This window comes from Hippopotamus amphibius, chromosome 14 (assembly GCF_030028045.1).
Source record: "Hippopotamus amphibius kiboko isolate mHipAmp2 chromosome 14, mHipAmp2.hap2, whole genome shotgun sequence".
NCBI lineage: Eukaryota > Metazoa > Chordata > Mammalia > Artiodactyla > Hippopotamidae > Hippopotamus > Hippopotamus amphibius.
This window is the reverse complement of record NC_080199.1, coordinates 15,376,541-15,400,250: the sequence shown is the minus strand read 5'-3', so window position 1 is coordinate 15,400,250 and position 23,710 is coordinate 15,376,541. Positions and strand designations below refer to the sequence as shown.

General features: G+C 42.2%; 1 protein-coding gene across 1 annotated transcript in view; it reads right to left on the bottom strand.

The window, feature by feature from the left end:
* Positions 1 to 23,710, bottom strand: part of LOC130835548 (ATP-binding cassette sub-family C member 4-like) — a 73,360-nt gene that overhangs the window by 28,574 nt on the left and 21,076 nt on the right. Inside the window, 6 exon segments of the mRNA XM_057707186.1 lie at positions 1,182 to 1,283; positions 11,034 to 11,210; positions 11,212 to 11,284; positions 12,618 to 12,743; positions 13,886 to 14,049; positions 15,137 to 15,226. Coding sequence (XP_057563169.1) covers positions 1,182 to 1,283; positions 11,034 to 11,210; positions 11,212 to 11,284; positions 12,618 to 12,743; positions 13,886 to 14,049; positions 15,137 to 15,226 — 732 coding nt within the window.

Below are 23,710 nucleotides of genomic sequence, written 5' to 3'. Positions count from 1 at the left end.
CTTGGGAACATACTATTGTTGGTGGGGATGGCAGGCACTGAGTCAGAAGCAGGTGAACACGATACAGGTGGCACAACAGAGTCACAGGCATGAAAGACAGGATGAGTCTACAGAGTTGGGACAATTGCTTTGTGGTCCCCACTCTGATAGCAGCCAGACTCCTGGGCTCTGCTCTAGATGGTGGACCCTGTAGTGGAGGCACCTTCTCCCTGAGTCCTTCCAGCCCTGAGGGTGGGAGCAGCTTCCTGCCATTGCTAATCTCTGGGTTGTCTCACCCACTACCATTGTGCCCTTTCTGCTTTTTCCCCCTCTTGCATTGTCTATATAACTAACTCCTTGCATGGGATTCCCTCTCCGTGGAGTGGGTTCAGTTTTCCTGACTAATCCACACTGATATGGGAGGATGTGCAAAGAGGACCACGGAACCAGGGGGCAGGGGGAGCATTTTAGTTGTTGGTAAAGGGGCTACACTGGGTGTGCAATATCAACAACTTCTTGAGAGTGGATCCTCTTGTTTTTCCTGTTTGTCTTAATGTCATAAATAAATCAAGTGCTGGAAAATCACCAATTCTCCCTGTCAGCCTGCCACACAGTGCAACCCTTCAACTGGGAATCACTGGTGCTTACTATGCCCACCTGCTGTCTCCTCCCAGCCTCTGGCTGCCACCAAAGTAGCCAGCACCATCCAGAAGCTTAGAATGGGGGAGCCGCCACACTACCCACAGCAAAGATCCACATCATGGCCTCACTCTGAGTATAATAAGATGATGTGAAAACATCAAGGCAAAAAATGTACACCAATTCTCCAAAGCCTCTTATCTGTAACAACTAGTTGTATATCTGTTAGTTAACCCATTCCACACTGCCAGCATTTTGTCTGTCAAATCCCGTAAATTCTAACATTACAAACATACGTAGTTTCAGTTCATAATGGCGTAATACTTTCAAAGGTCTCTTGAAAATGAGACAGAGAGCAACACGTCAAACGTCTTAGGCTGATTTTACACTTAATCTCCATTAGCTACAAACTTTATTCCTGATTCTGAGAATTTTCATAACATACTTTCAATCAATGAGCAAGTCACATTTTATACCATGGGTAAAATCTCAAAATTCTCCGATAAATCTATGTCACCAGTGGTCTATTAGCAGTCATGATCTTGGAATGGAGGATTTGTTACCTTATCCCAAAAAGCAGTGAAATCTTGCACGTGCACTATTGTTTTACCATCTGATGGCAGCTGAAGGTTGTGCTGTGATATCTCATCAAGTGACAGAAAGTTCTATAGAAAGAGGAAAAACACAGATTCTTTAAACTGTAGGAACAAAGCACAAACAAAAATAATTGCTTTCCTGGAATTTGCAATAAAAAACTTTATACAACCTACATATCAATTTGCCAACTATAATTAAATTGTTGGTTCACAACAGAACATACTAAATAATATATAGATTAATATATACTATTATTACAGCATATGGTATATACGATCCTATAGTATAGTATGAGTATAGCATGTACATAGAGTATATACGTGTGCGTATATATATAAATATATTTATATATATATAAAATATTCATATATAAAGCATATAAATATTTTGTATGTATAAATATATGTATATAAAATAAAGAGTTCCTAGCCATGAGGAAAGTTGTAACCTTCTCAACAAGTGTACTGGTTCCTCCTTTAAGAGAAAATACAGCTCCAAACTCCAATATATTTAGAACCTGGACATTTTTAATTGTTTTACTTTTGTGTTACTAACAACAGGGGAGCTGGTAAGAAATGACTCCATAAATATTTACTAACCGCACCATGTGCCAAACACCATGTGACACTGCTAGGAACACAGAGAGGAAGGCCGTTGCCAGGCCTTCAGGAATCAGGTGGCACAGGACAGGCTGCGAACATAAGACCAATGAAAACCCTGGCTCTGTTTTTGTTTGCTTGCTTTTCATTTATTTTTTTAATTAATTCATTTTTAAAAAAATTTTTTATTTTATATTGGAATATAGCTGATTAACAATGTTGTGATAGTTTCAGGTGCACAGCAAAGCAACTCAGCCATACATATATGTGTATCCATTCTCCCCCAGACTCCCTTCCCATTCAGGCTGCCACATAACATTGATCTGTGGCTCTGTCTGTTTTGAGTCATAACCCTTGTCTGGGCACTTAAGTACACTCTGCTTTTCTCCTCATGTGGGTTAAATCAGTATCACTGCTTGTCATTAATTATCACTTAAGTCATTGTTCTAAAAATGAAATGCTCTTATTAAGTTTCTATCTCTTAAAAAATGTTTTACAGGCATCTTCTCACAATCACATGTCTCTTCTCATTTTCATTAATGTCCTCTCTCCTCCACAGCAGGAATGGCCATATCTTCCACTTCTGGCTATTTTCCACACTCCGTACCAGCTATTCAATGCAATTTAACTGAATAAAACAAAGTCCTGCAAACCACTATAAAGCTAACAATCATATGCAGGAAAACTCTCTCTTGCCCTGAAAATGCTAGACACAGTTCAATGAGAAAAGCTACAGTGGTAGAGAAATTGAGGAAACAACCGAGACCATCCCCACTGCCCCTGCCTCCTCCAAGAACTGTGAACATGTGGCAGAGACTGCTGGCTGTCCTCAAAATCTGCTCTCATTCTTCTGTGGTTGCAAACCCCTGATTTTAGCTGGCACATGGCAGCTTGGAAGGGGGCCCTCTCTATCCAGCATCCTAAGCAGATAGGTGTAGCCATGTGACTAAATCCAGGTCAGTGGAAAGTGACAACATCCAGGACCTTCATCCATGCCATGGCCTGTGCCTTGGAGGCTGCCGGCTTGGTCAAGGCCACATGCAGGGGATGTCATGGAGGATCATACTAGCCATGGAACTTGTCATAGGGTGAATAGTATCCTCAAAAAAAAAGATATGCTGAAGTCCTAACCAGCTACCTCAAAATGTGACTTTATTTGGAAATAGGGTTGTTGCAGATATAATCAATGAAAGTGAGATCATACTGGAGTAGGGTGGGCCCTGAATCCAATGTGATGTGTGCCGTTATGAGAGACACAGAGACAGACACACAGGCAGAAAACAGCCACATGATGATGGAGACAGAGCCTGGAGTGATGGCAGTTACAAGCCAAGGAACACCAAGGTTTGCCTGCAACCACCAGAAGCCAACAGAGGCAAGGAAGGATTTTCCCTTATAGGATTCAGATGGATCCTGACCCTGCTGATGCCTTGATTTCAGACTTCTAGCCTCCAAGACTGTGAAACAATACGCTTCTGTTGTTTTAACCACAGAACTTTGTGGTACTTTGGTATGGCAGCCCCAGGAAACCGATACAGAACCTTACAAGGATTCTTGCAGGAGAGAAAAACAAATGACCTGTGGAAGCAGCTTTCACATGGGTAATTCTAGGACCCACAGGCAAACCAAATCCTAAGCAACACAGAGGGCAACTAAAACAAGCATTGAGGATGTTGAAGAAAGAAAATAGCACATAAATAGTAACCTACTACCCTAAAAATCATAAACACCCTTCAAGTCCTTGACACCCATGTCTATCATGCTCCAAAGTCACACATTTGATTGCAACCTTCCACTTCAAAAGAACAGCTGGTAAAAACTGAACATGAAAACCTGTTTCTGTGCAGGAAAAGGAAGACGGGATTCTTGCATTTCTCTCAAAGGTAAGGTGGCGGGAGACCCGATCCTCTGGTTCCCTCCTCCTCTCATCCAGGCTCATTGAGAACCTTAACACTGGGCACAGCTACTCCTATCCGCCCCAAGACTATTTCCAGAAGGAGGCAGGATGGACAGATGGTGCCCTCTGCAGGCTTTCAACCACCGCAGCCTGAGTTCTCTCCACACCACCTTTCCCATTGTCAGCCAGGTACCAGCTCTCACCTGTTCTGCCACAGCTCATCTCTCTCCCAATTCCCCTTTCCTCTTGAAACAACATAATTTAAGAGTCTCTGTTACTATTAATTATTTGAAACACTGATATAACTTTTTTTTGGTGGTTCCTTCCCCAGCCCTCCCCAACACCACCAAACCTACCCCAACACCACTCTCTCCTGATCTCTTTTACAACACCTCTGAGAATGTCCACCACACGTAACACCCTCCAGTGACCCATTCAGCACCTAAGTCCACATTCCCTAAATGGCCTCTGCCTGGACACCCTGAGTACTATTCCCACCTATCCTTCTGGTCCATCTCAAATGCTAATCCTCCTGGAAACCAGCTCAGGACATCCCTAGCTGGCACTGGCCTCCCTACCTCTGAATCCCCATAGGGATATTGTCACATAAAGCAGAGACACTATGTCATTCACTCACTTACACAGTCCCAACTCCAACGAAGACCAAGCCTTGAACACAATCGTAGGTATCAGTTAAGGGAAAGAACAGACTATGGCTGGTTCAAATCCATCCAACCATTGACTGCATGGCTACAGCCTTACACAGTCTAAGCCAACACAGCAAGGAGCAAAATGTATATGTTATACATCTTGTCTAGACAGTATCAAATTCCAGTTTCAGCTTAAGTATGTTACCAAGACATAAAAACTCAATATTCAGCGTATGCATATTAGAATAGAAATTCCCCACTTTCAAAAAAAGAAAAGAAAAAGTATGTCATAAGTAAGGAAGTAAATCTATTGAGCACTTGTCCATAAATAATAGGTGTGAGTGGGGAAAGAGGTCACAATCTTCCAGGGGTTAAATGAGACCCTCTCCAACACATGACCAGCTTGAAAAGTGCCAGAAGTGTTGGTGGATTTTTCTCCAGGACTCAGGCTGATGAAAAAGCTGAAATTAAATGGCCATTAGAGCCATGAAGTGCAGACCCAGAACAGGTCTTGCAGGAAAGTATCAATATCAGGATTGCAGCCAAAAAGGTTGACATCTGAGTGACTGGCAGAGGAAACCCTCAGCAGCTTTGTGAACAATATAACGTCAGAGACACATTTTACTGGATGTAAAAGTCACTGAAGACTTTCAGTGCTTTGAAGTTGTTACCGACCAGGGTTCTTGGCCTCCTTAATCAATAGCAACTGATTACAGGCCAGACAAGAAATTCAGGCCAGGCTTTATTGGAGTCCTCTGCTGCAGCAGGGGGCAGTGAGAACAAGTAGTATGTTCCCTTAGCTGCTTGTTCCGAGTGGGGGCATGAGCTTGTTTCTTATATGGGGTGAGGGCAGGAGTGTGTCCAGGAGTCAGGCTGGAGGGGTGGCTTAGGTGGTTTGCCCACCCCTTAGGTGGTGGTGTGTGCAGGGGGCATGAGCAACACCCTGCTTTTGCTCCAGGCTCTTCAAAAGTGGCAGTTGGGTTTTTGGTCTCTTTGTATCTTTTGTCCAGAATTTGCCCCAACTGTGCATGCATGCAGTTATTTTTAGTCCCATACAGTTTCTTTGTATTTTGTTGCTCGAGGAGAGGTGTGTCCATGTGCAAACATTGCAGCACTGCAGCAAAGGGTCCAAGATCCCATCCTGTCTCAAGTTAAGACATGATACTTACAATCCTATTGGAGTCATTAGATGCCAAGGCCTTCAGTCCCCTTTCCTTACTAAGAGAAAAAAAGAGGTACTTCTTGGGCCTATGAAGTCATTTTTTGTACATGGAAAAAAGGAAACTGAAAAGCATGTGTAAACAAGAAGACATAACACTATAAAGCCCACATGTGGGTCTGCCTCAAGAATATGGACCATTGCACCACCTCCATGGTAGCCTGAGTGGAAATCCTGGGAGATGGCCCATCTAATCTACTGAGTCCCAGGCTGCAGAAGGCAGTGGGGCAGCAGGGCTCAACACCATACTGTGTGCTAAACTCTACCTGCCTACCACCCCTCCAGCCCATCTATGGTCAAAACTTGCCCAGTTCTGACCACCTGGTCAGTAAACTCAGCTGACATTTTCTTCCACTCCTGCTGCCCTTTTTATCTTCTGATTGGGCATTAACACATCTAAGTGAGAGGCAGGGAAAGGAAGCAAAGTGAACATTTGATCATTGCCTATCACCTGTTAGATAACAGGAAAGGAGGCTGAATCAGGCAAATGACTTCTCAGTGGGGTGGGCCTTACAGGGAACAATGGGTATATCAAAAGCCTCTCAGAATTCAAAACTAAGTTCATGCCCTTCTCCTCCCCTAGTATTCCAAATATGAATGATTCCAGGTGATTTTGCACCCCCTAAACCCTAAACAGCCCAAAATCTACCTCTCCCCTCCCCCCATACCCAACTCAAGTCATGCCCCTGAGCGACTCTCACTTCTGATCCAGTCTATTTCACCCTAAACCAAATGACACCATATCATGCCTGGACTACATACTGCATTAGCTCTTCACATGTCTCCCCGCCTCTGCTCTGAATCCCAACACCCACCTCCCTGACCTGTTCCTCAGGCTGAAGCCAGGGTGAGCTCTGAGACACTAAAAGCCTTGATGTTACCTGTAGGGTCCTGTATAGTCCCCTACTCAGGCCTCCAGTGCTCCCTACTCTGCAGCCTCAATTTTGTTCTTCAAATGTATGGATCCCCTTCTTGTGCACTAAAAGCCTGTGTCACATCACCATCCCCAGGAAAATGCAAAGCATCAGCCTCCCACCTCCCCTACCTCCCACACGTAATTCTCCAGATAACTTCCTCAGCCTTTCCAGGAAGCATGACCTCCAAAATTACACCAGCAACTCTCCCAATGCACCTCATGGCACCTCAGACTTTTCCTTCCAAGGACTAATAGCACACAATCACATCCACAGTGAGTTTCACTATTGATTCTTTATTAACCCCCCACTTGATGAAGCATAAACTCCAAGCAGGAAGGACTTCTCTGCATTTTATTACCTGGCATTATACACATGCATCTAGCCTGAGCCAGGCTTCAGGTAGGTAATCAATTATTTTGTGGAATAAGTGATTAAACTGATAAATTTCAAATTTGCCATCAAAAAGTCTAGCATAAACCAAGACAGATTTTTCCTCTCAACTGATTTTGCTTTTAACAAGATCCTGTCATCTTTTATATTTGCTAAATTATATTTTGGCTTCATGTGTTTTTCATATAACTAGGCCAATGTTTCCAAAATGTGGCTTATTTTCAAGTACACAGGGGCATTTGCTAGAGACAGAGATACCTTGGGCCCAGCCAAGACCTAATGAATCAGAAACTCCAAGGTGTGATCACTTAGTTTTAATAAGCACTCTAGGTGATTCTGACAAACTAGATAAACAATTTTTTTAAAGGGTTATAGACTCATATACAGAGTCTAAGATCTAAAAGAAAAAAAATATTTCAACAATTATTTCAACCCATGAGGAAACAGTCTTGCCACGCTAACAACAATCCTTCTCACCACTCTTACTCTGGGCCATTTGTCCCACCTTTACTGAAAACAACTACTGCCCATAAATCTCTAAACTCCTAGGCTATCTTTCTACCAGACGCTTTAAGTACATGAAGGAAAACTTAGCTTTCCTGCCCAAATCAAAGGTGCTTCCTTCATCAGGACACAAAGCAGCCTGACAAAGCACCAGGAAAATTCAAAGTTCTCCCCAGGTCATAATTTTAATGTTACTGCACACACCTACAAGGGAAGCAATTTCAAGCCTCAGACACAGTTCTGGTGCATTTTGGTGGAAAAGAAATAAAAAATCCTACCCAAATATTTGCATACAATTCCCTGAAAACCTTCTGCAGGACCTCTTTCAGGCTACACTCCTTGGTGCATCACATCATCCACCAGAGAATCAGAGTTACCGCTTTTCCCACTAAAACCAGGCTTCACGGTTAGGCATTTGCAGGAGCCCAGACATGATGGAGCTGGATGTTTCCTTCAGTTGCACATTTTCTGGGCACCTACTATTTGGGAGGAGTATGAAGATGAAGGAGGCACTGTATCTGCCCTTTAGATAAGTCTAGAGTTCAGGGAGGGAAAGAAACCCGCAAACACATGGCTTAGTAAGGACAAAGTCACATCCAGGAGCTCAATGGAAGATATAGGAATTCAAGAGGGTGTGATGGTTAATTTTATGTCAACTTGGCTAAAGCATAGTCCCCAGACACTTGCTCAAACACATATTACAGTGAAAATATTTTTCAGATGAGATCAACATTTAAATAAGCAGACTTTGAGTAAAGCAGATTATCCTCCATAATGTGGGTGGACCTTATGCAATTACATGCAATTAGTCAAAGGGCTTAATAGGAAAAAAACTGACCGACTCCAAAGAGGAGGGAATTCTCTCTCAAGATCACCTCTGGACTAGAGATGCATTTTAGCATTAAAACTAATGGCTTTGATCTTCTTTTATTTCGTTATGGGCAGCAAAACAGACTAATTCTGTTAATCAAGACTGTGTGTTTCTAATTACCTACAAGACCCAAGAGCCCAGCCCAGGAGCCAGGCCAGCAGAGTCTGCATGAACACCAGCCTGTGCAGGAGACAGCTCCTCTCTTTAGAGAGCAGGTCCACCAAGTCCGTTCAGGCTAGTATGGGGCACACAGACAGACACACAGAATAAGGGAAAGATTCAGACTTATACCCACTCTCGATAAGATCCAGCTCCCCTGGGTTGAGATCCCTCCCCAAGGCCCCATGTTCCAGGAAGGCCTAACTTCAACCTGCTCCCTCCCTCTGCATTTCTCCAGCTTCTAGTGCAGGCTGGGCCACCCTGGGCCTCTGTGGGGTCCCAGCCATTTCCTGTAACTGTTGTTTCAGTCCATCCAGTATTTATTTGATGCCCCTGATGTGTCCAACATGGGCCAGCCACCGTGCCAAAGAACCACCAGATAGAGTCTGCTGTGAAGGGGCTTAGAATACTCCTGGGGAGTCAGGATCAGCCCACTTGACATGAGTTGGGTGGTGTGGTATATAAATGGAAGCCCTAGATCAGCGTGAACGAAAGTGCTGGCCTAGATCAGCGTGAACGAAAGTGCTGGGAGAGGGTCATGGGACTGTGGGAGGCTCAGCAGCATTTGCTTAAATCAAGGACAGAAGAGAAGGCAACCCCAGGGCCGAACAGAGTGAGCAGAGACCCAAAAGTGGGGATGAATGAGGCAGGTCCCAGACACAACACCCTTTCCCCCTTCCCTGCCAGAACGGAGGGTTGTATGCCGGGAAACAAATAGAGCGAGCAGCCAGTGGAACCTAGAGTTTAACATTTTGATTCTGCAGGAAATAGGGAAGCTTTGAAGGTCTTCAGAGTAACACCAGATGATAAAAACTAGACTTAAGGAGATATTCCACATGCCAGAAGGTACTAAAAAGGCAATAATGTAACAATGGTTAAGAAACCAGGATTTGAACAGAATCCTAGTTCTGTCACCTACAAGCTGTGTGAGGATGGATGAGCTATTTCACCTGTTTCCTTACCTGTAAAGTGGGGACACTAATGCTTATCCCATTCAATTACTGTCAAGATGAAATGAGACGATATGAAAAGGCTTCAGGAGCTCCCGGACCACACAGCGAACCCTGGCAGCAGTGATTGAAGACAGCAACTGTGGCAGCAGCAATAACAAAACCACAGCAGCACAACACACGTGTGAACCTTCCAATTGGACAAGTTAAGTGTCACTGAGAACATCACTAAGGTCCAAGGATATTCCTAAATGTCCTCTTTCAGATGTGAAAGCCATGAAAAAGGAATTTACTGAACTGCATGGACCATCTGTTAACAGTGTTGCTAGAAGCCCATGTCAGAAAGAATGATAAACTCAGGGGACCAGAACTGACCCCTTATGACTCACCTGTCCTATGGGTAATAGTTTCTTATAGTATAGAAACTTCATCACAAAAAAATCTCAGCTTTTATGGCAAGACTGAGAAATAAAATATAATCACACCCAGAGTTATCTAACTTCACTAGAGATCTATTACTGGCCATCCATCACTGTGGAGAAGTAGGAACAAAACAAACTAGATTCTTTTTTTTATAAAGTTCAGACACTCAAGCTCATGCCCAGCCTGGCTCACAGAGCCGATTTATCTTTGTTTTAGACCTACTCATAAACACACGAATACCTGTGCACCTACTATGTGCCAGGTATGTGCCACCACCTTGTCACGGTGATATAAATTATTTGTCCCTGGCAATTTAGGGACAGTTAGTTAGGAAAAGGAGACAGTGGGTATGGTGGGAATCACAAATTTGAAAGGAAGAGGCAGCTAGACAGAGGATTAAGCAGTAAGTGAATAAAAGGACAGGGACAAAAAGGCAGATCCAAAAGCCATGCTGAGATATCAACAAGCAGTGCTATATCAGGAGCTTGGGATGAACATACACCACTCACTACTCTATGTAAGATAGATAACCAACAGGGACCTACTGCATAACACAGGGAACTCTACTCAATATTCTATAATAACCTATATGAGAAAATCTAAAAAAGAATGAATATATGTATTTGTATAACTGAATCACTTTGCTGTACACCTGAAACTAACACAACATTGTAAATCAACCATACCCCAATAAAATTAAAAAATTAAAAAAAATTTAATACAATAAAAAAGTGTTAAAAAAAAAAAAGAAAAAAGAGAAATCAAATAGTAACGCATCTATGGAGGAAAGAACCCATTTTTAAACACAGAGAAGTAAGTGAATCTGAGGCCCTTCTCCTGCCCAAGGAGCAGGGACCTCTCAGCAAATTCTTTCCCTCCAGGCCCAGAGAGGAATCCTATTCACCCCAGGGCTGAACACAGTCACTACCTAGTCATTCAAGTTAGTACAGGAGATGCAATCTGCTTTCTCCTGCTTTTAGACATTTTAATCACCCTCCAGTCATCAGTGCACAACAAGAGTCCTGTGCCACTACTACTGCTGCCCATAAATGAGCAGTGATCTTATTTTATTTATAATACACTCTGCCTAAGAAGAGAGGAGAGTACATAAGACAGTTTGGAATGACTACCAGGTTTGGTACAGAGCGAGTTAAATCTCACTGGCACACAGTGGCACTAAATAAAAGGAGGCATTTTACTTAAAATTCACCTGCAACTTAAAAAAATTTGTCATCTGACCTTGATTCTTCGGATGCTGATGACTGCCTCTGACACCTTCTCCACGGCCATGGGGAAGTAGAGGGTGCCCGTAAACCTCACAGCCTCGTACAGTGTCACCACCACAAACACTTGGCTGGCTGTGATCACGTTGTCCAGGAGCTCATTGGTGATGAAGGTGACAAAAACCATGACTTTTGCTTACAGCGAAAAATGATGCCAAACTCACTCCTCTAAGGTAGGAACTTCTCAGAATCTTGGAAATTTCCTTCCTGGAAAAGAGAGTAGGAAATAGGTTTTAAAAGAAGCATCAACATCCAAGACGTGAATTCAGTGCCCTGTGTAAGTGGCCCCTTTCTAGGGAGTGGACACAGATTAAGATAAACCATCCCTCATGTCATGGAGACACTACACAGTGCACACCCCGGGGTCTGCCCGACACAAGGACCACACAGTTGATCATCACTTCACTCTTTCAAGTAAACAGAGGCTAAATGTCACACTTTTAAACATTCTGGGTCAATCAGACTGGGTCTGAACATTCATTCAACAAACATCTGTAACTACAAGTCCTGTGCCGGGCTCCTCACTGATGACAGAAAGACACGGCCCATCCCCTCCAGGAGCTCATGAACTTGGGAAGAGAAAAAGCAACCCCAAAATTGTGAGACACAAGACATTAGACAGAGGAGCCAGCGCAGCCCCCACAGGAGCACAGAGCAGAGGCGTGTGACTCGGAGCAGTGGAGTCAGAGCAAGTCACACACACGTGGAACCTGAGAAGATGAGCGGGAGTCAGTCAGGCCTGGCGGAGGCCAGAGAAGAAAGATGGGAGTGTATTCCCAGCAGGGGGAGGGGCCCCCACAAAGGTGTAAAGTGAGAGGTGACAGGGAGCTGCCAGAGAGTTCTAAGTACCCTGTGCTGGAGTATAAACACTCTTCAGATATTTAAATGAGAGAGGAAAAATATTCTATAAACATAAAGCAAAGCAAAAACGAAAACAAAAAACCACAGTGTTTTTATGTCTCTATGTGGAATGAATAATACTGATTCATATAGTTTAGCCTGATACAGGTACATCCAATCTCTATAATCTCCCCATTTGTGCTATATCAACATAAATTACAGTTTCAGTTTAAATATCATCATCTCAAACACTAACATCTTAGAATCATTGCTTATTTAGGATTTATGGTATCAAGAAATACTTGGAATTTCATTTCTGTATAAGTAAGCAGTGTATATATTTTTTTCCTTTAAGAAGATAGTAAATGAAAGAGCAGGTTAAAATGACCTCTCCAGGGACTTCCCTGGTGGTCCAGTGGTTAAGACTTGCTGCTTTCAATGCAGAGTGTGTGGGTTGGATCCCTGGGCGGGGAACTAAGATCCCACATGCTGCACAGCGTAGACAAAAAAAAAAAGAATGACATTTCCACTTCTCTACTTAACTACTTAATCCTACTGCCATGCCACATGTGGGGGGATGGAGTAGATAGCATTTTAAGTTCACCTTAATGTGAAAACTTGGTAAGACTTTTAAATTCATTCAGTAAAAATAGGAAACAAAAAAGTACAAAAATATGCCGTGATATATACAAAAACTTACCTTCTCAAGCTGGTAAGAAGGTCTGCAAATGACTTCTCCCAAGCATACATTTTTATTGTTCTGATGCCATTTATAACTTCGCCCATGGTCCTGATCCTGTCGTCTGTGAAATCTGCGGTCTTACTCCTAAGGGGACAGACGTGAGATGAGCCTTAGTGATCACAGCCCAACTTTCCTTATCAGGAGCATTGGTGGCACAGCCAGAGACCAGGGATCGAATAATTCCCCACAGCTCTTTTGTGCTGACAACACAGGTAGGTCCTACTCAAAGCACAAATGGAGAAAAATACTTCAATTAGGAAGTCAACAAGTCAGTGCAATTCAAGAAGTAACTTGGAGAACTTGCAGTATTGGCTAAGGGAGGCCTGAAATGAGTCAGATACAAACCACCTGCCCAAGGAGTTCATGGTCAATCAGAGAAGGCAGAAAGACGTCTGAATCTAACAAGAAGACAGTGGCTGTTCTGTAATAAAATAGGAGTAAAGTGCTAGGGAGCAGAAAAGATGGGGCAATTAATTCCACTGGGAAAGGAGAGTAAGAAAAGCTTCAGATACCTGGTAGCATTAGAACAGGGCCTCAAAGGATAAGGAATATATCTCCATGGCAAAGAGAGAAAAAGAAATTGCAAGTAGAGAAAAATAACACACATAAAGGGACCAAAAAGAGAAAAAGCAATATGCTTCAAACAGCACAACCGTCACCTGACAACCTGGACAATGACCCACCACCAACCCTCTGGGACCTGCTTCAGGTCTAGCTCATCACCAGTAGGCTCTTCATCACCAGCCACTTTTCTATCACATACGCTGCTCAGAATATGGGGCTTTATAAAGACATACTTAAGGTCAACCTTGCCCTTGGGATGCTTGTAACTTAAAGGAAACACTGAATTAAAACAAGACATGAACATACATACCTGAAAATGGCTCTAACACAAACATAACAAAAATATATGCAGCTAAAAATGGGTCTATAAGACTATAATCTTTCATTATGTTTAATGTTTAAATTCTGCTTAAGGACACTCTACTCATTCGGGCACGGTGCTGGGAGGAGCCAGCAAATGCTGTCACCTTCCCTGCTGCAAGATCAGCTTTCAGCTTAAGGCTGGAGCCTCCACTGGCTAAGCCTGAAGAGTCTACAACACATGCAAAGAAGAGACCAGAGAAAGCATTTGTTTTGTTTTTGAACAAAAGCATCGAGCAGGTTGTGGATGTTACCAAGGATCAATACATAGCACCTGTTTTTTAAACCAGTGTTTCTCTTACCGGAGTGATGAAAACAACTTCCCGATGCAGCTTTGCAAAAGCAGAAGGATAATTAGAACTGCCATCCCAGCAAGACATGATATTCCTATTTCCATCCAGAGCAGGGCAGTCACTGCGATTGCCTGCAGTGGCCCCACCCACAGAAAGTGCAAGAACATTGTTACCTTAAAAGAAAAAGACAAAGACTTCCTAGGACTTTATAAAAAACAACAACAACAACAACAACAAAAAAAACCAGTAAGGACACAGGACAGAAACAATTTGCTTTGAGGAACAGACAGGAACCTAAACAGCAATGATCACAGTAGGATTTAAACCTGCTAAAGCAGAAATCCAAGTATCCACACCAGATGAAGCTGTTCTGGGGCAGCACAGGGCTGGTTTCAGGGACGTCCAGGAAGTAGACCAGCAGCATTGGGAGGAAGATGTTGATTTTGTCTACTCCACAGATGAGCTGAGGGTTTCCTCAAACTCTCTCTGTCCCCAAATTTGGCCCCCATCTCCCAAGGTTCCCCAGTACCCCAGGAAAGCCTATGTTATGGTACCCACCACACTCTCCAGTAATCATTTGTGCACTTACCTCCCTGACAGGCTGTGGCTTCTCCAGGGCAAAAACTAAATCTTATTCATCCCTGAAACTGAGTAGGGGCCTTACTTCATGTTTGATGAATGAAAAATTGAAAGAGAAATGGTCTACTGCGATACAGATCTGACTAATAGCCATAATGCCCTGGATAATGTGATCTATTCATAAGATAAGTGTAAAGAAAGAGTGCGGTGGGACAGCTTAGAGTAGGCTTTTTCTGGCTAGGGACCACCCATTTGGCATTATTCATCAAAGGCTCCGTATGCAGCAGGCACTGTACAGGGCACAGGGGAAAGAACAATCCCTGAGCAGCAGGCGTTTGTTCCTCATCTAGAGGAGACGAAGACAGTTCAGCCAGCAATACCAACACAGCGTCCCAAGGAGGGCCACTCCAGGAGGACCCTCAAAGACTTTTTTACGAAGCTGGACAAGAACGCTGCTGTCTATTTATTATTAGAAAAACAAAACTCTTATCTACAGGACAATACACACAGTATTACATCTAAGTTGCACACAGAAGAAATAAGAGTTGGATAAACAGAACCGCTGTCTTACATCCTCAACAGGATCCAGGCCAATGCCAAACACTGGCACCTGGCATCCCAATAAGCTAAACCTAGTAAGAAGGACAGGAAATGGAAAAGGATCCCTCAGGGGCAGCTTACCTGATCAAATCTGTTCACATCGTTGGACAGCAGGTTGACTATCTGGCCTGTGGTGGTCTTGCCCATGGCCAAGTTACTCAGGTGAAGTACCTTAAATATGAGAAAGAAATAGAGACTCGGATTCCTACAATGATACCAAGGCATGTTTAGAACATAGCAAAATGGAGTGTGTTTTCGTGGGGTCTTGAGTGGTGTCAAGAGGAGCAGGATGACCCCTGACAGCAGGGCTCTAGGAACCCACGTTAATCCTTTGACTCCTCAATGTGGTGGCAGCCATGCCCACAAGGACAGCAAAGGGAGGAATAGGGGATAGAAGTTAAATCCTCCACCCTGTTTTACAGTGAATTTGGATGCACTTAAAGTATAAAGGATGTAGGTTTAGACTTAGAAATAAACTAAAGTAAATTTGAGCCAAATTAGATGAGTGAGTGGCAAGGCTGCCTAAAGGAAAGAAATTAGGGGTCTTGGACTATAAGTCTGGACTCAATCATTAATTCTGTGCATGTCAACATTTAAACATTTTGGTCTTAGTTTCCTCATTTTGAAATGAATGAGTATAATGTTCAAGACACAATTCCTATGAGGAACCTGTCTTCTTAATGCCAGTTTTCTGATTTTACAAAAAACTCAGCTTGTGCTTCACAGTCCCTTTATTTAATAAGAAAAATGCCCTAGAGATCTGAGGAACCAAAACAGACCACCATGAGCTGTCTCAGCAGACCACCAGCTGGAGCCACTGATTCAAACAAAATGTCATAGCTCATAAAAACATTTCATTTAGTCCTCACGTTATAAAAGAAAAACCAGTGATCAAGGGGGAATGAAAAATGATGTACCAATGATGGAAGACAGTATGGCAGTTCCTCAAAAGACTAAATATAAAATTAGCATATATTACAGCAATTCCACTTCTGGGGATGTACTCAAAAGAATTGTAAGGAGAAACTTGGACAGATTATTTGTACACTCATGCTCACAGCAGCATTATTCACAATAGCCAAAAGGTGGAAATAAATGTCCACTGATGGATGAACAAATACACAGAATGTTATATAGACCTATAATGGAATATTATTTAGCCTTATAAAGGACCTAAATTCTGACATCTGCTACCACATGGATGAAACTTGAAGGCATTGTGCTACAGGATATAAACCTGTTGACATAAAATGATAAACACTGTATGATTTCACTTATATGAAGCACCTATAGTGGTCAAATTCATAGAAAAAGTAGAATGGTGATGGCTCTGGGAAGAGGGAACTGGGGAGTTAGTGTTTAATGGACACAGAGGTTCGTCTGGGAAGATGAAAAAGTTCTAGAGACAAATAGTAATGATGTCTCCACAACAATATGAATGTACCTACTGTGACTAAATAGTGCACTTAAAAAGTTAAAATGGTAAATTTTATGTTGTGTATATTTTACCACAATTAAAAACAGGAATTGGGCTTCCTAGGTAGCGCAGTGGTTAAGAATCCGCCTGCCAATGCAGAGGTCACGGGTTCGATCCCAGCTCCAGGAAGATCCCACATGCCACGAAGCAACTAAGCCTGTGTGCCCAAAAAAAAAAAAAATAATAAGGAAAAACAGGAATAATCCAAAGCCAAAAGTAATTTTACCAAAGCTGTGAAAAAGTAAATAAATGACAAGTCAAGGGAGGAGTCAAGATGGTGGAACAGGAGGATGCAGAATTTGTCACAAGTACACCAAGAATACATCTACAAATGGAACAATTCTCATAGAGTACCTGCTGAACAATTAGCAGAAGACTTCGGACACCCAAAAGGACAAGAAAAATCCTCTTACATAGCCCTGCTGTTAACACGGCTGATAGGATGACACACATAAAGCCAGCTTCCAAGTTAACAGGAAACAGCATTTCCTTCAAGGTCTTACAGCATCTGTAAAACCCTTAACGACCACCCCCCTTTTGAGGGACAACTGCTCTCTGGCAGTGTTGCCTTCTGACCTGCTTTACTGTCTTACCCCCAGAATAAAGATTACCAGGGACACTCAATAGCTAAACTGCCCCTCGGCTCCTGATAGCGCCCAATCCCAAATTAATCCCCTGCTTCTTCGAATCCGGCTTCAGACAACACAGCCAAACAAGAACTGATCCCCGCTTCCTTGGCCCCTCAGAGCTGGTCAGCACTAGCCCAGGCCTCAGAAAGGAGGGACCCCTCCCTATTATTAGCACACTCCCCCACCCCACCTCCACCCCCATGCATGAAGCTAGTAAACCTACAGCCTGTCAAAAAAAAAAAAAAAAAAAAAAAAAAAAAAAAGGAAGAAAGAAAAATCCCCTCACAACTGGGTAGGATGAAAGGAAGAAAAAAAGGAAAGAGGGATCAAAAAAGGGACAAGGAAACCTGGTGGGAAGCTGAAGGTAAAGGGAGGTCCCTGCACCCAGAAAAACACCCTCATGGTGGGGAAATCAACTGGGACAGAAAAGGACCTTTGGGGGGTGAAAGGAGAAAGCAGCAGATGGTCTATGGAAGGCAGGACAAAGTAACAGCTGCACACATGGTCTACACTGCAGCTCTGCACATTCCAGCCTGAGTCATGAGTCACCTGTTGAAAATGGGAGCTGCGTGCTAGAAAGTGGGAGTTTGGTGCATGGACCCAAGGAGGGGACAGATATTGGTTGCAAAAAGACACCCTGAAGGGATAGGAATAAGGAGCTCCACAAACAGGAAAGTCTGTGAAAAAAGCCTGGACATAATAGAAGCAAGGTGTCATTGTTGAGTGACCCCTTCCCTAACCCTCAGCATGTGCAGGCACTGGGAGGGGCCCCTTTCTAAGCAGGGCCCACCTGCCCTTCAGGCCAGGGTCTCCTCCTTCTGTGAGGGCTCCGAGGGCCTGAGGGCCACCCATCCCAAAGCATCCTTGGGAATCAGCACTGGGTACCCTTGCCTGGGATGACAGTCCACGAATGCTGGCAGGGCTGAGTGCTAAAGTGTGGGGTTGGGAGTACTGAACTGGGGAGAGGAACATTGTTGGCTGCATGGATACAGCAGAGAGGACAGGAGGGAGAAGATGCGTGGCCAGGAATGCCCCTAGAGGAAGCTTGGCCTGCCTGGAAAGTGAGGCACCACTGTTGAGAGGCAAGCGGGGTGGGGGGAGGCACCACCACCCGCACACACCAGCTGCTGTCTTTGTGGGAACTGGGGGGGACCTCCCCCAGAGAGAGTGCACCATAGCATGTTACAACTCCCTGCTGGTCCCCACCACCACTGCCAGCAACTTGTGCACACCCCAGTCTGAGTAAGTGTATCCCAAGCAGCTGCTGCTTTCACGCCCTCCCACCTGGGCAGGGAGCAAACTCCTGAGGGTGGCACACAGGCAAAGGTGTGGTCGAAACCAAAGCTGAGTCCCAGGGACAGTGCGACTGTGGACAAAGAATGGAAGACTTCCCTGCAGCTGTACAAACCACAGATTGAATCCATGAGGTTGGCCTGATAAATTCTGCGTCTGTGGACTATCTGAATAGACAATGAGTGTTCCCACAATTGAGACTGGTCTAGCCTTCACAGCAATGGACTTAGGGGATAAATACATGCAGGGATTGGGCCAGGTCAGAGTCTGAGCTGGCCCCACAGTGCCCAAAGCAGGTCCAGAGACCTACCTAGAGGTATTGGAAGGCTCCTGGGGAGGCATGGATTGGCTCTGGCTCACTGTGGGAGCAAGAACACTGACAGCAGAGGCCCCAGGAAAATATTCTTATGACTATTACTCTTTTTCTCTGTTTCATTTTGTTCAGTTGTTGGTGGTGTTGCCTTTATTATTTTTTTTAATCTATTTTTATTTTCTTGTTTAATATATATAGGTTCTTTAAGTTTTTGGTTTTTTTTTTATATTTTTACTTTTTTTGTTTTGTGTGGTTTTTTTTAATTGTTTTTGTTCTTTGTTTTTCATTTTATTTTTTCTCTTCTTTTAATTGGTTTTTATGTTTTCTTCACTTCTTTTGCTATTTATTTGCTTTCTGTTTTTGTTTTAGTTTTCATTTTTGTTAGTTTGGTCCTTATTGACTGTTCTTGTTTTTGAACTCTTTGTTCTCTTGATTGTTTGTTTTTTCTCTTCGAGTGTCTCTGTATGCATGTTGTGTTGTTGTTGCTGCTGTCTATTTGCTGTTGTTTTTGCTATTTGTCCTGGGTGCTGTCCTGAGTGTTCTTTGTCTGTCTCTTCTCCCTTATTTTTTATTTTCTTTTTCCTTTCCTTTTTCTCTGGCCAAACATTGCAGCTTGCAGGCTCTTGAATCCCTGCAGGGGTCAGGCCTGGGCCTCTGGGGTGGGAGTGCCACATCCAGGATGCTGGACTGCCAGAGACTTCCCCAGCCCAGGGAGTATTAATCAGCATGCATGCTCCTGAAGGTATCCATATCAACACCAAGACAGTGCCTCGCACAACAGCCTGCAGGCTCCAGTGCTGGACACCTCATGCCAAACAACCAGCAAGACAGGAACCCAGCCTCACCCATTAGCAGACAGGCTACCTAAAGTCATACTTACTTCAAAGACACCCTAAAACACACCACCTGATGCAGCCCTGCCCTTCAGGGGGAAGAGATTCAGCTCCACCCACCAGAGTGCAAGCACCAGTCACTCCTACCAGGAAGCCTACACAAGCCTCTGGACCAACCTCAATCACCAGAGGGCAGACAATAGAAGCAAAAGGAACTACCACCCTGCAGCCTGCAGAAAGAAGACCATAAACACAGTAGGTAAGACAAAATGAGATGACAGAGAAACATGTTGCAGATGAAGGGGAAATGTAAAATCCCACAGGACCAAATAAATGAAGAAGAAATAGGCAATCTACCTGAAAAAGAATTCAGAATAGTGATAGTGCAGATGATCCAAGCTCTCCAAAACAGAATGGAGGCAGGGATCAAGAAGATACAAGAAATGTTTAACAAGGACCTAGGAGAACTAAAGAACAAACAATCAGTGATGAACAACACAATAACTGATATGAAGAATACACTAGAAGGAATCAATAGCAGAATAACTGAGGCAGAAGAATGTATACACGAGCTGGAAGATAGAATGGTGGAAATAACTGCCAAGGAACAGAATGAAGAAAAAAGAATGAAAACAAGTGAGGACAGTCTCAGAGACCTCTGGGACAACATTAAACACTCCAACATTCAAATTATAGGGGTCCCAGAAGAACAAGAGAAAGAAAAGGGTCTGAAAAAATATTTGAAGAGATTACAGTCTAAAACTTCCCAAACATGAGAAAGGAAACAGTCAATCAAGTCCAGGAAATGCGCAGAGTCCCATACAGGATAAACCCAAGGAGAAACATGCTGAAACATATTAATCAAAATAACAAAAATTAAACACAAGGAAAAAATATTAAAAGCTTCAAGGGAAAAACAACAAATAACCTACAAGGGAACTGCCATAAGGTTAACAGCTGATTTTTTTCAGCAGAAACTCTGTAGGCCAGAAGGGTGTGGTAAGACATTTAAAGTCACAAAAGGGAAAAATCTACAACTGAGATTACCCAGCAAGGATCTCATTCAGATTTGATGGAGAAATCAAAAACTTTACAGACAGGCAAAAGCTAAGAGAATTCAGCACCACCAAATCAGCTTTACAACAAATGCTAAAGGAACTTATCTAGTCAGGAAACACAAGAAAAAGACCTACAAGAACAAACCAAAAACAATTAAGAAAATAGTAATAGGAATATACATATCGATAATTACCTTGAATGTAAATGGATTAAATGCTCCAACCAAAGACACAGAATAGCTAAATGGATACAAAAATAAGACCCGTATATATGCCATCTACAAGAGACCCACTTCAGATGTAGGGACACATACTGAAAGTGAGGGGATGGAAAAGATATTCCATGCAAATGGAAATCAAAAGAACCCTGGAGTAGCAATACTCATATCTGAAAAAAATAGACTTTAAAATAAATACTGTTACAAGAGACAAGGAAGTACACTACATAATGCTCAAGGGATCAATCCAAGACGAAGACATAACAATTGTAAATATATATGCACCCAACATAGGAGCAACTTAATACATAAGGCAAATGCTAACAGTCACAAAAGAGGAAATCTATAGTAACATAATAATAGTGGGGGACTTTAACACCCCATTTTCATCAATGAACAGATCATCTAGAAAGAAAATAAATAAGGAACACAAGCTTTAAATGACACAGTAAATCAAATAGACTTAATTGATATTTATAGGACATTCCACCTGAAAGTGGCAGAATATGCTTTCTTATCAAGTGCTCATGGAACATTTTCCAGGATAGATCACATCTTGGGTCACAAATCAAGCCTCAATAAATTTAAGAAAATTGAAATTGTATCAAGCATCTTTTTTGACCACAATGCTATGAGCTTAGAAATCCAAGAAAAAAACTGTAAAAAATACAAACACGTGATGGCTAAACAATAAGCTACTAAATAACCAAGAGATCACTGAAGAAATCAAAGAAGAAATTACAAAAAAAAAAACCTAGAAACAAATGACAATGAAAACATGATGACCCAAAAACCTATGAGATGCAGGAAAAGCAGTTCTAAGAGGCAAGTTTATAGCAATACAATCCTACCTCAAGGAACAAGAAAAATCTCAAACAATCCAACCTTACACCTAAAGCAACTAGAGAAAGAACAAACAAAACCCAAGGTTAGTAAAATGAAAGAAATCATAAAGATCAGAGCAGAAATAAATGACATAGAACTGAAGAAAACAATAGCAAAGATCAATAAAACTAAAAGCTGGTTCTTTGAGAAGATAAATAAAATTGATAAACCTTTAGCCAGACTCATCAGAAAAAAAGGGAGAGGGCTCAAATCAATAAAATTAGAAATGAAAAAGGAGACCTTACAATAGACACCACAGAAATACAATGGATAATAAGAGACTACTACAAACAAATATATGCCAATAAATTGGACAACCTAGAAGAAATGGACAAATTCTTAGAAAAGAACAGCCTTTCAAGACTGAACCAGGAAGAAATAGGAAATATGAACAGACCAACAACAAGCAATGAAATTGAAACTGTGATTAAAAATCTTCCAACAGGGGCTTCCTAGGTGGCGCAGTGGTTAAGAATCCGCCTGCCAATGCAGAGGTCACGGGTTCGATCCCAGCTCCAGGAAGATCCCACATGCCGCGGAGCAACTAAGCCCGTGTGCCACAAAAAAAAAAAAAAAAAAAAATCATGAAAAAATCTTCCAACAAACAAAAATCCAGGACCAGATGGCTTCACAGGTGAATTCTATCAAACATTTAAAGAGGAGCTAACACCTATCTTCTCAAACTTCTCCAAATATTTCAGAGGAAGGAACACTCTCAAACTCATTCTATGAAGCCACCATCACACTGATACCAAAACCAGACAGATATCACAAAAAAACGAAAATTACAGGCCAATATCACTGGTGAACATAGATGCCAAAATCCTCAACAAAATACTAGCAAATGGAATCCAACAACATGTTAAAAGGATCATACACCATAATCAGGTGGGATTTATCCCAAGGATGCAATGATTCTTCAATATATGCAAACCAATCAATGTGATACACCATATTAAAAAATGGAAGAATAAAAATCATATGATCATCTCAATAGATGTAGAAAAAGCTTTTGACAAAATTCAACACCAACTTATGATAAAAATTCTCCAGAAATTGGGCATAGAGGGAATCTATCTCAACATAATAAAGGTCAGATATGACAAACCCTCAGCAAACATTATTCTCAATGGTAAAAAACTGAAAGCATTACCTCTAAGTTCAGGTACTATTGCCACTATTATTCAACACAGTCTTGGAAGTCCTAGCCAAGGCAATCAGAGCAGAAAAAGAAATAAAAGGAATCCAAATTGGAAAAGAAGTAAAACTGTCACTGTCTGTAGATGACATGATACTATACATAGAAGATCCTAAAGATGCCACCAGAAAACTACTACAGCTAATCAATGAATCTAGTAAAGTTGCAGGATACAAAATTAATACACAGAAATCTCTTGCAATCCTATAACTAACAATGAAAGATCAGAAGGAGAAATTAAGGAAACAATCCCATTTACCTTTGCAACAAAAAGAATAAAATACCTAGGAATAAACCTACCTAAGCAGGCAAAAGAAAATGATGAAAGAAATAAAAGATGACAAAAAGATGGAGAGATATACCATGTTCTTGGATTGGAAGAATCAATATTGTGAAAATGACTATATTACCCAAAGCAATCTACAGATTCAATGCAATCTCTATCAAATTACTGATGGTATTTTTCACAGAACTAGAACAAATTTTTTACGATTTGTATACAAAAGGCTCCAAATAGCCAAAGCAATTTTGAGAAAGAAAAATGGAGCTGAAAGAATCAGACTCAGTGATTTCAGACTAAACAATGAAGCTACAGTAATCAAGACAGTATGGTACTGGCACAGAAACAGAGATCAATGGAACAGGATAGAAAGCCTAGAAATAAACCCACACACCTATGGTCACCTAATCTATGACAAAGAAGGCAAGAATATATAATGGAGAAAAGACAATCTTTTCAATAAGTGGTGCT